Here is a 16,923-nt window from a genome sequence, read left to right on the forward strand (position 1 = left end):
CCAGTAACAAAGAAACCAGTCATCAGTGGCCTCAATGACTACCATCCAGTGGCACTCACTCCAATCATCATGAAGTGCTTTGAGAAGCTGGTCCAGCAGCAGATCAAAACCAACCTCCCAGCCTACCAGTTCGCCTACAGATCAAACAGGTCTACTGAGGACGCGATAACCACTGCCCTACACACTGCACTTTGCCACCTCGAACAGCAGGGCAGCTACGTGAGGATGCTCTTCGTAGACTACAGCTCTGCATTCAATACAGTCATCCCAGACATAGTGATTCCCAAACTGCCTGACTTAGGACTCTCTCAAACCATCTGCCACTGGATCAAGGACTTCTTCACCAGCTGCTCCCAGATGGTAAGACTAGGCCCCTACACCTCATCCACCCTCATACTCAGCACTGGAGCCCCACAGGGCTGTGTGCTGAGCCCCCTCCTCTATGCCCTTTACACCCATCTCAAGACATGATGAGAGAGCCTACAGGGATGACGTCCAGAAACTGACAAAGTGGTGTGAAGAAAATAACCTAGCCCTGAACCCATCAAAAACAAAAGAACTCAGAACAGACTTCCGAAAACACAACAAGCACTCCATTGGTAATCAGCGGGGTCAGGATGGAAAGAGTGCCCACTTTCAAGTTCCTGGGCACGCACATTGCAGAGGACTTCACCTGGACCACAAACTCCACAGCAGCAGTAAAAAAGGCACAGCAGCGACTGTACTTCCTGAGGATCCTCAAGAAGAACAACCTCCACGAGTAGCTGCTAGTGACCTTCTACCGTTGCTCGATCAAGAGCATACTGACATACTGTGTCGCTACGGTGTACACCAGCAGCTTTGTAGCAGACAAGAAAGCTCTTCAAAGAGTCATCAACTCTGCACAGATGATCATTGGCTGCCCTCTTTAGCGTAACTCTACACCACCCGTTGCCTCAGCAGAGCCACCAACATCCTAAAGGACCCTTCTCACCCTGGACACCAACTTCTTGAACCACTGCCCTCTGGTAGACGGTTCAGGTCCATTGCATCACGGACAAATAGACAAAAGAACAGCTTTTACCCCAGGGCCATACGTGAACTAAACAAAGCCAGTCACCTACAGTGGTGCTTGAAAGTTTGTGAACCCTTTAGAATTTTCCATATTTCTGCATAAATATGACCTAAAACATCATCAGATTTTCACACAAGTCCTAAAAGTAGATAAAGAGAACCCAGTTAAACAAACGAGACAAAAATATTATACTTGGTCATTTATTTATTGAGGAAAATGATCCAATATTACATATCTGTGAGTAGCAAAAGTATGTGAACCTCTAGGATTAGCAGTTAATTTGAAGGTGAAATTAAAGTCAGGTGTTTTCAGTCAATGGGATGACAATCAGGTGTGAGTGGGCACCCTGTTTTATTTAAAGAACAGGGATCTATCAAAGTCTGATCTTCACAACACATGTTTGTGTATCATGGCACGAACAAAGGAGATTTCTGAGGACCTCAGAAAAAGCGTTGTTGATGCTCATCAGGCTGGAAAAGGTTACAAAACCATCTCTAAAGAGTTTGGACTCCACCAATCCACAGTCAGACAGATTGTGTACAAATGGAGGAAATTCAAGACCATTGTTACCCTCCCCAGGAGTGGTCGACCAACAAAGATCACTCCAAGAGCAAGGCGTGGAATAGGCGAGGTCACAAAGGACCCCAGGGTAACTTCTAAGCAAATGAAGGCCTCTCTCACATTGGCTAATGTTAATGTTCATGAGTCCACCATCAGGAGAACACTGAACAACAATGGTGTGCATGGCAGGGTTGCAAGGAGAAAGCCACTGCTCTCCAAAAAGAACATTGCTGCTCATCTGCAGTTTGCTAAAGATCACGTGGACAAGCCAGAAGGCTACTGGAAAAATGTTTTGTGGACGGATGAGACCAAAATAGAACTTTTTGGTTTAAATGAGAAGCGTTATGTTTGGAGAATGGAAAACACTGTATTCCAGCATAAGAACCTGATCCCATCTGTGAAACATGGTGGTAGTATCATGGTTTGGGCCTGTTTTGCTGCATCTGGGGCAGGACGGCTTGCCATCATTGATGGAACAATGAATTATACTGTACCTAACAACCTGTGTTCCCCCCCCCCCCCAAATCTGTCCCTCTGAGTTACATGTTGGTCCTGGGATCGAGATGCTGACCTCTTCTGCTCCTCGGACCTGCTTGATCCATCCTGGTGCCCTGTGTCTGGTTGGAGTCTCATCACATCGCTCCTGTGGAGGACGGCCCCATGTGGACAGTTGAAAGTCACACCTGGAGGACGCTCTGGACGCTTACAGTAATGCTTTTATGGCTGAGGACTACAGCTGACTTGCTAACTTTAGGACTGCAGTTGTCATGAACAGTTTTGCACTCAAGTTTCCATCAATGAAGAGCTATAACATCAACGAAACTGACTTCATGTTAAAACTGTTAATGTTATAGTCATGCTGTCTGTTGTTGCCTAAATGAGGATGGGTTCCCTTTTGAGTCTGGTTCCTCTCGAGGTTTCTTCCTCATGTCGTCTGAGGGAGTTTTTCCTTGCCACCGTCGCTGCAGGCTTGCTCATTGGGGATAGATTAGGGATAAAATTAGCTCATGTTTTAAGTCATTCAAATTCTGTAAAGCTGCTTTGCGACAATGTTTATTGTTAAAAGCGCTATACAAATAAACATGACTTGACTTGAATTGTGAATTATACCAGCGAATTCCAAAGGAAAATGTCAGGACATCTGTCCATGAACTGAATCTCAAGAGAAGGTGGGTCATGCAGCAAGACAACGACCCTAAGCACACAAGTCGTTCTACCAAAGAATGGTTAAAGAAGAATAAAGTTAATGTTTTGGAATGGCCAAGTCAAAGTCCTGACCTTAATCCAATCGAAATGTTGTGGAAGGACCTGAAGCGAGCAGTTCATGTGAGGAAACCCACCAACATCCCAGAGTTGAAGCTGTTCTGTACGGAGGAACGGGCTAAAATTCCTCCAAGCCGGTGTGCAGGACTGATCAACAGTTACCGCAAATGTTTAGTTGCAGTTATTGCTGCACAAGGGGGTCACACCAGATACTGAAAGCAAAGGTTCACATACTTTTGCCACTCACAGATATGTAATATTGGATCATTTTCCTCAATAAATAAATGACCAAGTATAATATTTTTGTCTCATTTGTTTAACTGGGTTCTCTTTATCTACTTTTAGGACTTGTGTGAAAATCTGATGATGTTTTAGGTCATATTTATGCAGAAATATAGAAAATTCTAAAGAGTTCCCAAAGCACCACTGTAACTTCTACCCAGATTTGCTTAAATTACAATTATTAATGAAATTATGAACTAATTCAGCCTTAATTCAACAGCAGTTCAACAAAAATCGCTTCTTCTCCGCCAATTCCTCGCCGTTTTGGATTCTTTCTGGCAAATAGGTTGATATTCCTAGGGTGGATATCGCTTCTATATATAGCTTGTATATAATGTATATAGCTTAGAATATTTATTGCGCAACTTTAGATCGTTCCTTTTGGACTAGACGGGGCCGGAGTTACCATCAACGCCCTGTGAACATTAGTGAGTTATCCAGCTTCAAATATGAATCTTTTAACATTTCCTGTAAAAAGTGACAATGCCAGCAGTCTGAGCTCCTCCACAGACAGGAGTACGAACATTTGACGTATTTTGCGCAGAAGTTAAACGTTTAACAATAGAACACACACACACACACAAAAAAAAAAAAACCTACGCCGAAAGATCACTCATTTCTTCCCTTAATAATAATAATAATATACATGGCAGGTGACCTCACGGATATGAATTCAGAATGATTGAGAATTGTGCAAAAGTATTTGCACCCCAACCATCACATTCGCACCCATATGTCCGTTTCTTCCCCGATTTATGCCCTCTTTGCTCTCATAATCATCTCTGCTCTTCTAGAAGGCATTCCATTAGATCACTGTGATCATCCAGTTCAGCTATAAGAGCGTTACTGAGATCAGGTGCTCAGGTCGGGATGCTGAGGTTGAGGAGGCTCCAGCTCCAGCTCATCCCGAAGGTGTTCAGTGGGGTCGAGTCGAGCCGAGCCGAGTTTGATCAGCGCTCTGTTCAGGACGCTCGAGTTCTTCCACTCCAACCTGAACACACCGTGTCTTCATGGAGCTGCTTTGTGCACAGGAGCATCGCCATGCTGGAGCAGGTTTGGACCTGTTAGTTCCGCTGAAGGGAATTGTAAAGCTACAGCGTACAGAGACATTCGATACAGCTGTGAGCTTCAAACTTTGTGGCAACAGTTTGGAAAAGAACCTCACATGGATGTGACGGTCAGGTGTCCACATACTTTTGGTTATACAGTATAATATATATGTAAAACCATCAGATGTCTCCGTGAACTGAATCCTTGCCAGAATGATGAGAAAATTTTGGCTTAAATTAGGTTCTTCTGCCTAGAACACGCTTTAGCATATGAAGAAATCATCAGTATATTTGTGAAAAACATGGAACCAGGCAGGACGTACAGGATCCACTCGGCGGCCACGAGAGTGATGTCATCGTAATGATGATGCGAACGCTAATCTTTGCTAGTTGATAAATTTCATAGGCCACCGTAGATCCTGGGGGTGGAGCTTTGTGAACATGGGTGGGAATGGAGAAGGACTCAAGGACTAAAAAAATATAAATATTGACCCCCACCTCCTTAAAGGAACAGTCCACCGTACTTCCATAATGAAATGTGCTCTTATCTGAATTGAGACGAGCTGCTCCGTACCTCTCCGAGCTTTGCGCGACCTCCCAGTCAGTCAGACGCAGTCAGACGCGCTGTCACTCCTGTTAGCAATGTAGCTAGGCTCAGCATGGCCAACGGTATTTTTTGGGGCTGTAGTTAGATGCGACCAAACTCTTCCGCGTTTTTCCTGTTTACATAGGTTTATATGACCAGTGATATGAAACAAGTTCAGTTACACAAATTGAAACGTAGCGATTTTCTATGCTATGGAAAGTCCGCACTATAATGACAGGCGTACTAACACCTTCTGCGCGCTTCGGCAGCGCATTGATACGGAGCTCAGATATCAATGCGCTGTCGAAGCGCGCAGAAGGTGTTAGTACGCCTGTCATTATAGTGCGGACTTTCCATAGCATAGAAAATCGCTACGTTTTAATTTGTGTAACTGAACTTCATATCACTGGTCATATAAACCTATGTAAACAGGAAAAACGCGGAAGAGTTTGGTCGCATCTAACTACAGCCCCAAAAAATACCATTGGCCATACTGAGCCTAGCTATATTGCTAACAGGAGTGACAGCGCGTCTGACTGACTGGGAGGTCGCGCAAAGCTCGGAGAGGTACGGAGCAGCTCGTCTCAATTCAGATAAGAGCATATTTCATTATGGAAGTACGGTGGACTGTTCCTTTAAACATTCTTGACAAATTTTGACTAATCTTAACTAACTGACCTTTGAGAATATTTTTAAAAATCACAACAAATTTTATTTCTAGCTACAATCATGACATTTCTATCATATCTACACTCACTGGCCACTTTAATAGGAACTTGCTGTTGATTCTAAGGTTCCTGTTCTTGGCTGCAGTAGTGGAACCCAATGTGTTCTTCTTTCTGCTGTTGTATGCTGAGATGCTTTTCTGCTCACCACGGTTGTAAAGACTGATTATATGAGTTACTATACCCTTCCTGGCACAAAAAAAAAGCTCGAACTGTTCAATCTTTCCATTTTCTGATCTGTGAGCTCTCTTATCAACAAGGAGTTTGTTTTTTCCACCCAAAGAACTGTCGCTCTCTCTCTCACGAGTGAATGTTTTTTGTTTTTCGCACCATTCTGTGTATGGAGACTGTGTGTGTGTGTGTGTGTGTGTGAAAACCCCAGGAGATCAGCAGTTTCTGAAATACTCAAAGCAGCAGTCCATCTGGTCCATCTCAAACCAACACCCACGCCACAGTGAAAGAAAGTCACACCAAAATTTAGATCATAATTTTTCCCGTTCCGATGTTTGAACATTGTGAACATTAACTGAAGCTCTGGATTTGTATCTGCGTGATTTGATGCATCGTGCTGCTGTCGAGGGATCGGCTGATTACAGAACTGCATCAAACAGAACAGCGGGTGGATGGGTGGGGGTTCCTAATGAAGTGGCCAGCGAGTGCATATTACAGCACATCTCATCCAGGATTATTGAAATTTTTTCTAGATATTTTGACGCATGTCATGTCAAGCTTGAAATGGTTTTGTTCGACTGAATTACCCAGTAAAATTATACAGAAAAAAAGTTGAGAAATAAAGTTTAATCGTTTTTTATACGTGTGGGTTTTTTTGGTTTATTGTAATATATTTAAGATAATTTCACTTGCTAAGTGGCCATTTTTGAGCTTGAAGTGCTTGAAATAAGCAAAATCATTTTCCAATAGAACAAGAAAACGTCCAGATTGAAAACTCTAGAATTTCAGGAGAACTGAAGTCATTTTTAAACTTGCTTTATTTCTTAATTAACGTGTTATTCAATGACGTTTTCGGTTTTAGTAACCTTATATCGTGACTCATATTGGCAACTAATTGCAATTAAATATTATACTTATCGGCCTGTTCGGTTTTTATCCGTGTTGAATTTAGTTCATTTGGTCCACGGCAGGCGTCGCTTATCCGCGTGATCTTCACGAGACTTGTGCGAGACTTCGAAACGTGAAGTGTCAGCCAGGTGTCAGTACCGCCATTTTGAAAACTGTTTTCCAAACGAAGTATTGCACAAAAATGAGTTTAAATGACGATTACTGCCTACTTTTTTCAAACTTTCCTGATTGCTATCAAAACAAACAAAACTTCCGGCTTGATTACATCAGCATTTGAAAGAGGGCGCGCGCGTCTTTTGACAACGTTGGCAGATGTCGGTCACTTTGATTTCTGCTGTACGTTTTACTTCCGTCCTATGATGTCTCGCACAGGTCTCAATGAACCTCGTTTACGGCCATCGCTTTGACATATGGACTGATATGGGTCCGTCTCAGAAACCGGTCTCTCATTTCGGACATTGAGCGGGGCAAAATGACTGGCCGTAGATTCTATCAAAAGTTCGATCTAAATTGACCATGGTTGCAAAATATTGGCCAAAAATACGCAAACACTACGAAATATGAACGCAAGATGAAAAAGAAACATTCTATTGCCTTATCCTGCAAGACTAAAACAAAATAAAACCGTCAAAACTCACCTTTTCAGTGATAACGTCCGAACAGATCACCCGCGTAACAGAGAGACCGCAAATGGAAGCACGATCAACTTCTAACTGTTGGAGTGGAAAATTCCATTCTACACATGCAAATTGTTAATGTGTGTCCTTCCCCGCACACAAATAACACGCTACGGTAAAAAATAGACCACAACTCATTTTATAGCTCAGAAATTCATACAAGACCAGCTACCATCGTAACATATTCTGTAAGAAACATATTCTATACCTAACTTTCAGCTTTCGTTTTAAAAAACAAAAAAACGCAGATTTATAACTAAATGTTTATACGGCGTAGTGATTTTAAGTTCCTACTTTTGGCGAGGTCGTGACCTCGACCCTGAGGCTTTCCGTTTAGATCAAAACACACGATCGGATTGGTTTGCGGAAAACAGAGTTACAACGGTGATGAAATATTTTGCGTGATGTTTATTATGGTTATGATTATTCTGTGAGCGCACCAATCCTTAGGTGGATAAAGTTACAACTTAAAATACAATCAGTGATAACTGTAGACTTTTCAGTGGACTACAACCTTTTTAAGGGAATGCGATGTAGTCGACCGTTTATCATGTCCCAGATCAAGCCGCCATTTTTCCACAAATTTGCAGAATTTTTGAAAAATTCTGAATAGAGTATTTACATCAAAGATTTAGTTTTATCTGTATTATTTCTTTCATCATTTTATTTCAAATTAAAACCAACATCACCATTCAAAACCGTATAGTTTATTGACTGAGTATATTTAGTTGGGGACCCCACAGTACCCAGTCTCTGAGACAGACCCATATATTACATAGCATATTGCAAACACTCAGAACTTGCTATAGCAGCGGCAAAATAGCGATCAAAAATGCATTCCTATATTTAATAAAATGAGAAATAGAATTTTGATAATAAAAAAATTAGCCTTCAATTCTCCTTAAACTAATTAATTAATTATCATACATTTGTTTAAAATGAACTTTTGTTAAATTTGCCGATATTTCAGGGCTTTTTTTCTTTAAATTTTATTCCAGTCAAGAATTCTTTATTCCAAACCCATTTTTGTGGGCTGCATTTCCATTCTTTGGATATATTTTTATCGCTAACTGTTGACACTTTCCCCACATCTCACCCTCCGTTTCTTACCTGATGTTCAGGTAGCAGTTGTTGAGGTTCCCGACAGAGAAGTAATCTGCGGCTGTTAGGATATCAATTCCGTGTGGGAACGTGCCCTGAGGAGAGAAATTCAGAGTTCATTATGGCCGCTAATCTACTCACTCGACACGGAGCAGAGCTGAAAGGAAGAATATCTTGAGAATGGGATGTGGCTTTAACAGTGAATATGTGTGAACTCTTCGGATTACAGCGATGCTGTTTGGTCCAAACATAAAAAAAACATGATTGGATGCAACTGAATCTAACATGAGGACTGATGCTAGTGCGTGTGCGTGCGCTCCTACCTGCCTGCCGACGTTTTCTTGGAAAGCAGCCTGCAAAAGAGAAAAGATCGGTTTATTGATTTATTTTAGGACACAAATAAAAAATAATAAAAAAACATCTCACCGAGGCGGCTTTCCTGCAGCTGACGTTCCGGTCGAAGAGGGCGACGATGACCAGAGCGCTGAATGGAAAAAAAAAAAAGGAAAGAGGACAAGATGAACTTTAAGGATGTTCCAGATGTATAACAGCTGTATACTCGTGTACATACACAAATGACTCAAGAGTCGTTTCTGTCCCTCCTCACTCCTCCTGTATTACACCACAGCGCTGCTGAATTCTGGACTCTGATTGGTCAGGAGGTGTTAGTTAATTCTCTATAACACCAGACGCTTAGCATCAGCTCGTTTCAATACGTGTTTTGATATGTACTGATGTGATGTTTAACACTTATGGAAAGAGTCTCCAGTGCCGGGGTCAAGCTGTAACTTCTGGATGTTGATACTTTTGTTTAAATGATAAAAAAAAAAAAACCTACTATAACATGAGCGACAACACGAACTGACTTGGTTTGTGGATGAATATTAAACAAATGGATAAATTTACAGTACTTGCCATTTTTTAATAAATAAAAACGGTCAGGACTGAGGCTCCTGTGTAGCGTGGAATGTTATAGCTGTGATCTGAATGAATATTTAAACATGATAAAATAGCGGAAGCACAATATCCCCTGTTGGCAACTATTCCATAACTCTGGTAAAATGTGACTGAATTGAAGGAAATTGCAGTCTGCGTATTACCGACATATAACAAAGAATCCTGCCAAGTTTGGTGAAATTCCTCCAAAACTTGTGAGAGGAGTTGATTTCAGAAGGTGAGTACCCTTCCCAGGACGGACGGACGGACATCACCACAACATAATCCTCCTTCGGGCCTTTCAGCCAGCGGGGGATAAAAATTGTGAGGGAAGTTGATTTCAGAAAGCAAGCACACCTTGATGAAATTGCCAAAGTACAAGTTTGTTAATAATCAAGGGCATAACTCTGGGAAAATTTGCCCAAATTAAACGAAATTTAAATATGAGTATAACTGTCATATAACAAAGCCTTTCGCAAAGTTTGGTGAAATTCCTCCATAAATTGTGAGAGGAGTTGATTTCAGAAGAACCTCATGAAATTGCCCAAGTTATTTAATTAAGGGTCAAAACTCTGGGAAAGTTTTCACAAATTAAATTAAATCGCAATATGAGTATTACCGTCATATAACAAGGCGTTTTACCAAGCTTCGAGAAATTCATCCAAAAATTATGAGAGGAGTTGATGTCAGAAGGTGAGCACACCTTCATGAAATTGTCAAAGCACAAGGTTGTTAATCAAGGGTTTGGTCCTGTGTTTCTTTTCCTTCGTATATAACATAACGTCTTTTCTTCATGCTTTCCGTTACTGTAGTCGGTCTTTCACATTTGACTTGCACACTCACGTCCTCCATTTTTCTCTCCTGTTTCAAATTTGTATCCCACAATGCCTTGCACGAATGGGGAAAGCCCACCACGTGATGCATGAGGTAGTATCTTGAATTGGGTCATGGTGAAGCAGGAAATAATAGCAGAGAATTTAGGGCCACGTGGAGATAAATTAATTAATTGCTCTATTTTTAAAAAACAAATCAAATTGGAAGTCTGTGATTCGAATTCAGTCCACTTTCAGTCCACTAAACAAAAATAATTGGGCGTTGGGGAAAATTCTTTTTATGACCTACACTTGAAAAATCTGAAAGGCCGTCTAGTGTTAAATGAAGAACAGTACTTCATCTGAAGTAGAAATATTGCACTAATAAACATATTGGCAGCTGATATAGAATATTGTGCCGGGTAGAGAACTTTTATATTTATGTTTTCTTTGAATATTTTCTTAGATTGTGATGTATCTGGGCCCAAGGACTCTGAAGTGAAAGCAAATACATGGAGCAACTTCTGTAAGTAAGCCAGTCAGTCAATCAGTAAGCCAGTAAGTATGTCAGTCAGTCAGTAAGAAAGCCAGGAAGCAAGTCAGTAAGTATGCCAATAAGTAAGCCAGTAAGTCAGTCAGCCAGTAAGTAAGTAAGCCAGTAAGTCAGTCAGTAAGCCAGCAAGCCAGTCAGTAAGCCAGTCAGTAAGTAAGCCAGTAAGTAAGTCAGTAAGTAAGTGTGGCAGCGGGGGCGTGGTCAAGCGCCGGTCTGTGACAGGAGGGCGGAGTCAGGGAAGGTAAGTGGCAGAATCACTACACCTGACGTCAATTAACCTGTGTTTGTGTGTGTCTTCCCAGTGACCGCACCCTATTTAAAGAGGGAGAGCAGAGAGCAGAGGAGCTCATCCCCGAACAAGACGCCAGTCGTGTGTGTCTATTTGAGTAAAGATTGTTAAACTGAAAAGTGTAGCAATAAACGCTATTTTTGAACCTGATCTCTGTCCTGCCGTCCTCTGTGCTCCACCCACCAACACTGAACCGCTACAGTAAGTAAGCCAGTAAGACAGTCAGTAAGTCAGTCAGTCAGTAAGTAAGCCAGTAAGACAGTCAGTAAGTCAGTCAGTCAGTCAGTCAGTCAGTCAGTCACCAAGTAAGTAAGTCAGTAAGACAGTCAGTCAGTAAGTAAGCCAGTAAGACAGTAAGTAAGTAAGTCAGTCAGTCAGTAAGTAAGTCAGTCAGTCACCAAGTAAGTAAGCCAGTCAGTAAGTAAGCCAGTCAGTAAGTAAGCCAGTCAGTCAGTAAGCCAGTCAGTCAGTAAGTAAGTCAGTCAGTTACCAAGTAAATAAGCCAGTAAGTCAGTCAGCCAGTCAGTCAGTAAGTCAGTCAGTCAGTAAGTAAGTCAGTCAGTAAGTAAGCCAGTCAGGAAGCAAGCCAGTCAGTAAGTAAGTCAGTCAGCCAGTCAGTCAGTAAGTCACCAAGTAAGTAAGTAAGCCAGTAAGACAGTCAGTAAGTAAGCCAGTAAGACAGTCAGGAAGCAAGTAAGCCAGTCAGTCAGTAAATAAATATTTCCATTTTGCTATTTTTTCAAATGATAATTTTTTTAATTATTGCTCTTGTAAATCGACTCCAATTAAAGGTTCGATTTCTCACGCGTTTCTCTGTAATGTTAATCCGATTTACGACATTCCTTTCCCTTGAACACGGGTGCCAATAAATCTGGAGCTGCTCAGTTTAAGTAAACAGAAATAAAGATTAGTTCTGAGCTGCAGATAAAGATCTAACTCCTCGTGCTTAGTTATTATACATCCAGCACGCTTATGAGACTGTATTAAACACCGGCGCTCGGAACGAGACTCGATCAAACCCTTTCTCTTCATTCCTTAATTCCCTTTAAAATTGGCAAATCTGTGATTTGTCTGTGATTAGTCACTCAGAGAGCTGCCACTGAAACTGTGACATCATTCCAGGATTTGCCTAATGAGTTTCGGCACCTGGAATGACGGCGTTGTGCAATGACGGGTGACAGCAGGTCGTCCCCCATCAGCACACTCCGCTCCGACGGTGATCAAATCCCTCTTTTGTTTGTTTAGTTTAGGGTTTTTTTTTCTTTTTCTCCTCTCCTGTAGCGCCCCTATCACCCTGTCCTGGCTCTCTTTCTAGCCTCCACGCTGACATGCAATGTGAATGTGCCCGCGAGGGATTCACACACACACACACACACACACACACACACACACACACACACACACACACACACACACACACACACACCCTTGAGGAAGATGAGCTGCTGCTGGATCTGTTACACATGGAAACACATACAGGGGGGAAGAAGAGAAAAAAAAACAATGCAAACTGACTTATAGATGGCCCGGAGCAACACAAAACAAATGGAGATTTTATTAAAATAAAAAAAGCTTACACTCCTTCCGCATGTTGTGGTGGTTGTTGTTGTTGTTGTTGTTTCTGGGTTTAAAATGTAACGCTTTCCTCCATTTCATTCAAATCAGTCTGAGATCAGTGTATAGGCGTGTCTGATACAATTTGTTGACAAATGTGTTGCTTTTGTAATGCAATTTAAAAAAAAAAAAAAAGGGCATGACCATGGATCACCTGAAAAAGTGTGCAATCTGAAAACGTGCGAGGATCCAGCCAGAGCTGGAGCATGTGCAGAGCGAGCGAGAGCACGAGACTGCCGAGAAGCAGCGACAGGACGCAACAAGCTCGAGAGAAAAGGCGACCGAAACCACAGCGACCGAGTCGAAACCTGGCAGCGCGTGAAGAAACGGATCGCTGGGAGGGGGGGAGAGAGAGTGACAAACTGGAATAGAGTTGGTTGTGGATGCGTCTGCACTTGCCTGTGGAGCGAGGAGGGAAGGGGAGGAGGGAAAGTGCGATGACGAGTCACACATCACGGACCACACGGCTCTCTTCTTAACATTTCATCATCATCGTTGACAAATAAAGGCCGGGTTTTAGTTTTACTGCCCTGAATATCTTTTCCCTTTTCATTTCTCATTTAGCGCCTGGACTCACTCAAAGACATCGCAAGGAGTGCAAAAGGGATTTCTTTTTTAAATCACAATTCAAGGCACGAAGATAAAATTTCATGACTAGTCAGAGCTTTTATTTTATTTGTCAAGGTGGAGAAAGATCCCAGGAATACTGGGATACACCCTGGACATGACATCAGTCCGTTACGCACACGATTATACGCTGCCTGAACACCCGCTAGCATGTTTTCAGACTTTAGGAAGAAACCGGAAAACCTGCGAAACCAATACGGGCAGTAAGCCGAGGTCAGGATCGAACCTGGAGCTGTGAGGTGACATGGCGCTACGGTGATACGACAGAATGACGAGGAAAGATCAGTATCAAAAGAGTTCAAGACGAACCAAAAGGGTCCCGAGGTCAAATTCTGTTCCTGTGTCAGGAACAGGAAAAAAAAAAAAGTCAAGATTTTAACCAAAGTTTGTTCACAATACCGTCATCAAACTCAAAGAGCTACAGAGACGGAGCATTTATGGTTTGCGCCCCAAGACTTTGGAATTCAATTCCAATTAACATCTGCACTGCGGAGACTTTAAACAGCTTCTCTTCACAAAACATTCCTGGTTGTAAAATACTGTTCATTTGAGTTTCTTTTATTCTCCAAGTTTGCCAGAGCGCAGAGACTCAGGGCGTATTCACATCTACGTTGTTTGGTCCGGACCAAACGAACCAAATTTCCCTTGGTCTGGACCTTTTGGGTTGGTCTGAATACAAACCACCGAACTCTGGTCCGGACCAAACAAGCGGACCGAGACCGAGCTGCAAGGTTGGACTCGGTCCGGACCAAAGGAACCCTGGTGCGGATCTTTTGGAGGTGTGAAAGCAGACCGGACCTAATCTGACAGTTTTGCTTTTTTGTACCTCGGGAGCTTCCGTCGTTTGTCGAGCATTATGGGAAACAGAGTTTTGACACTCCACCGCAAAGTGCAAACACTGTTTCGGTTGTCAAGGGTCGTTCAGTCACCAGTGGTAGGCGAGTACAAAAAATGAGTAGGGGCAAACGTGGGCCGAGGAAGAAACGCGCACCCTTGTGGATATATGGGCAGATGTCCACATATCTGAGCTTTTGGAGAGAACACACAAAAATGCCGACGTGTTTGCTGTATTCAGTGAGAAAATGAAGGAGAAGTGGTTCACGCGCTCCCCAGAACAATGTCGGCTAAAAGCAAGGCTTTGAACCGGTTCAAGGAACGAAAACGAAAACCGGGAACTTTTTCTATTTCACATGGAACAGAAACGAAACCAGAAACTTTATTATTTTTTATGTTCCGGAACAGAAACGCTTATTAAAAATAATGGTAACTGGTTAATACCGGTTTTTATTTCGTTCCTCAAAGTTTCCGTAGCCTACAAATAAAAGTCATTCTTCTCCTGCGCAAGTTTCTATGACCCGCTGGGGTTCACTTCCTGTGTGATGTTCGCTGACTGAATGTAGAGAGCGGGAGGGTGGACTACTATCACGTCTCCACATCTTAAATAAGAAGTAAATATTGCAGTCTATCGTTATTCAAAAACGTCAATTTCAAACACGATATCAATATATTTGTCCACGTTAATGAGAGGCTCACGAACATTAAATGACGTTAACCTCTGTTAGCCTATCAATGCATGACTAGCCTTTGGTAACACACTAAACGAATTCTCTTTCATTTTTGGCACTTTTTCTGTTTGTGTAGATGGGAAGACATACTGAGAATCCAAATCGCCAACATTTGAAATAATAATTGTTTTGAATTATTTCTTGTCTTATTTAATGAAGGTTGTAATAGAATTAGCCTACATTTGGCTTAAGCTGGATGAGACAGAGACATAATTTTATAGCCATTTGTTAAACAGCTGACAGGGAACGTAATTAACCGTTCCGGGAACGAAATTTTTTTGTTCTAACCGGTTTAGGAACGTCTATTTAATGGTGGAACCCAAAACCGGAAACGTTAAAATTCCGTTTCTGTTCGGAACGAACCAATAGGAAAAAAATTCTGGTTCAAAGCCCTGGCTAAAAGTGAAGAAACTCCGTCAGACCTACATTAAAATCAGGGACATTCTTTCAAAAAGTGGCGGTACTAGCGACGCAAAAAAGAAATTCATCTATTACGATGACCTGGATACTATTCTGGGGTCAAAATATAATTGAGGCGTGGCTTTGTTGACAGATTTTGGTCCGCTTACTAAAATGTACAGTGTGAAAGCGAACCGCACCAAAATGAAAAAATAAAAAAAACATTTGGTTCGGACCAAAGCAAGTGAACTATCGAACTATCCTGGTCTGAATACACCCTCAGTGTGGCGATCCTAAAGCCGTTTTATTAAAGCTAGACGGCCTTTCAGAGTTTTCAAGTGTAGATCATAAAAAGAATTTCCCCTGACACCCGATTACTTTTGTTTAGTGGATTGAAAGCTACTGAATTAAAATCACAGACTTCCAATTTTATTAGTTTTTTTTTTTTTTAACTAGAACAACATGAAGACAGTCTCATCTACAGGGTGTCCCAAAAAAATCCATCCATCCATTACACTGGGGAACACAACTTTTGTTGAGTTCGGTCTGACAGCTGTTTTTAACTAATTTTTGGGTGCGGAATCCAAAACTGATCTCAGTTTTTCTCTATCACGTCAAGGTTTTGAACTATAGGATCCCCGTTTTCTTAAAAAATATGAAAAATACTGTACTTAACAGATATGTGCTTGTTTTATAAAAATTTACAAATATTGACATACAAGGAAATATGAAAGAAACAGGCATGACTGCAATGTTTATTTAACACATGTTTTTACAAAGGATATGGCTACTGTAATTATAATTGTGTGCAAGAAGAAGAAACCTTTATTTGTCACATGCACACTTCAAGCACAGTGAAATTCATCCTCTGGATTTAACCCATCTGAAGCAGTGAACACACGCACACACACCCAGAGCAGTGGGCAGCCACACCAGAGCGCCCGGGGAGCAGTCAGGGGTTCGGTACCTCGCTCAAGGGCACTTCAGCCCAAGGCCGCCCCACGTCAACCTAACTGCATGTCTTTGGACTGTGGGGGAAACCGGAGCACCCGGAGGAAACCCACGCAGACACGGGGAGAACATGCAAGCCCCACACAGAAAGGCCCTCACCGGCCGCTGGGTTCGAACCTGGAACCTTCTTGCTGTGAGGCGACCGTGCTAACCACTACACCACCGTGCCTCCTGTGCAAGTTGTTAAGGTAAAAATTTATGTTTATAGCTCTTTCTGGAGTGTTCAACTTGAGGACTATCGCGTTTGATGCTCCAACAATAGTCAGCCATCATATGTACATCCCATCTACCCTGATAACGTTCTTCCATAACCTTCAAATAGTCTTACTACAGCCTATCTGGAGGGTAAGCTGTGGAGAAAAAACTTGACGTGCTAGAAAAAAAAAAAAAAAAAAAAAACTGACTGCAATTTTGGAATCAGCATGCCAATTTTAGTTTTAATCAGCATAAAAATCTAACTCAACAGAAAATTTTTTTCAAATTGTTCCCCAGTGTTACCTGTAGCTGCTTTATCCTGTTCTACAGGGTCGCAGGCAAGCTGGAGCCTATCCCAGCTGACTACGGGCGAAAGGCGGGGTACACCCTGGACAAGTCGCCAGGTCATCACAGGGCTGACACATAGACACAGACAACCATTCACACTCACATTCACACCTACGCTCAATTTAGAGTCACCAGTTAACCTAACCTGCATGTCTTTGGACTGTGGGGGAAACCGGAGCACCCGGAGGAAACCCAC

At 42.1% G+C, this 16,923-nt stretch overlaps 1 protein-coding gene across 1 annotated transcript in view; it reads right to left on the minus strand.

Annotated features, from left to right (window-relative positions):
- Positions 1–16,923, minus strand: part of tbcd (tubulin folding cofactor D) — a 152,525-nt gene that overhangs the window by 60,248 nt on the left and 75,354 nt on the right. Inside the window, exons 15-17 of the mRNA XM_060942474.1 lie at positions 8,805–8,862; positions 8,702–8,731; positions 8,388–8,473 (exon numbers count right to left, since the gene is read on the minus strand). Of these exons, the coding sequence (XP_060798457.1) occupies positions 8,388–8,473; positions 8,702–8,731; positions 8,805–8,862 (174 nt within the window). The remainder of the gene's footprint in view (positions 1–8,387; positions 8,474–8,701; positions 8,732–8,804; positions 8,863–16,923) is intronic.

Source organism: Neoarius graeffei, chromosome 16, assembly GCF_027579695.1.
Source record: "Neoarius graeffei isolate fNeoGra1 chromosome 16, fNeoGra1.pri, whole genome shotgun sequence".
Taxonomy (NCBI): Eukaryota; Metazoa; Chordata; class Actinopteri; order Siluriformes; family Ariidae; genus Neoarius; species Neoarius graeffei.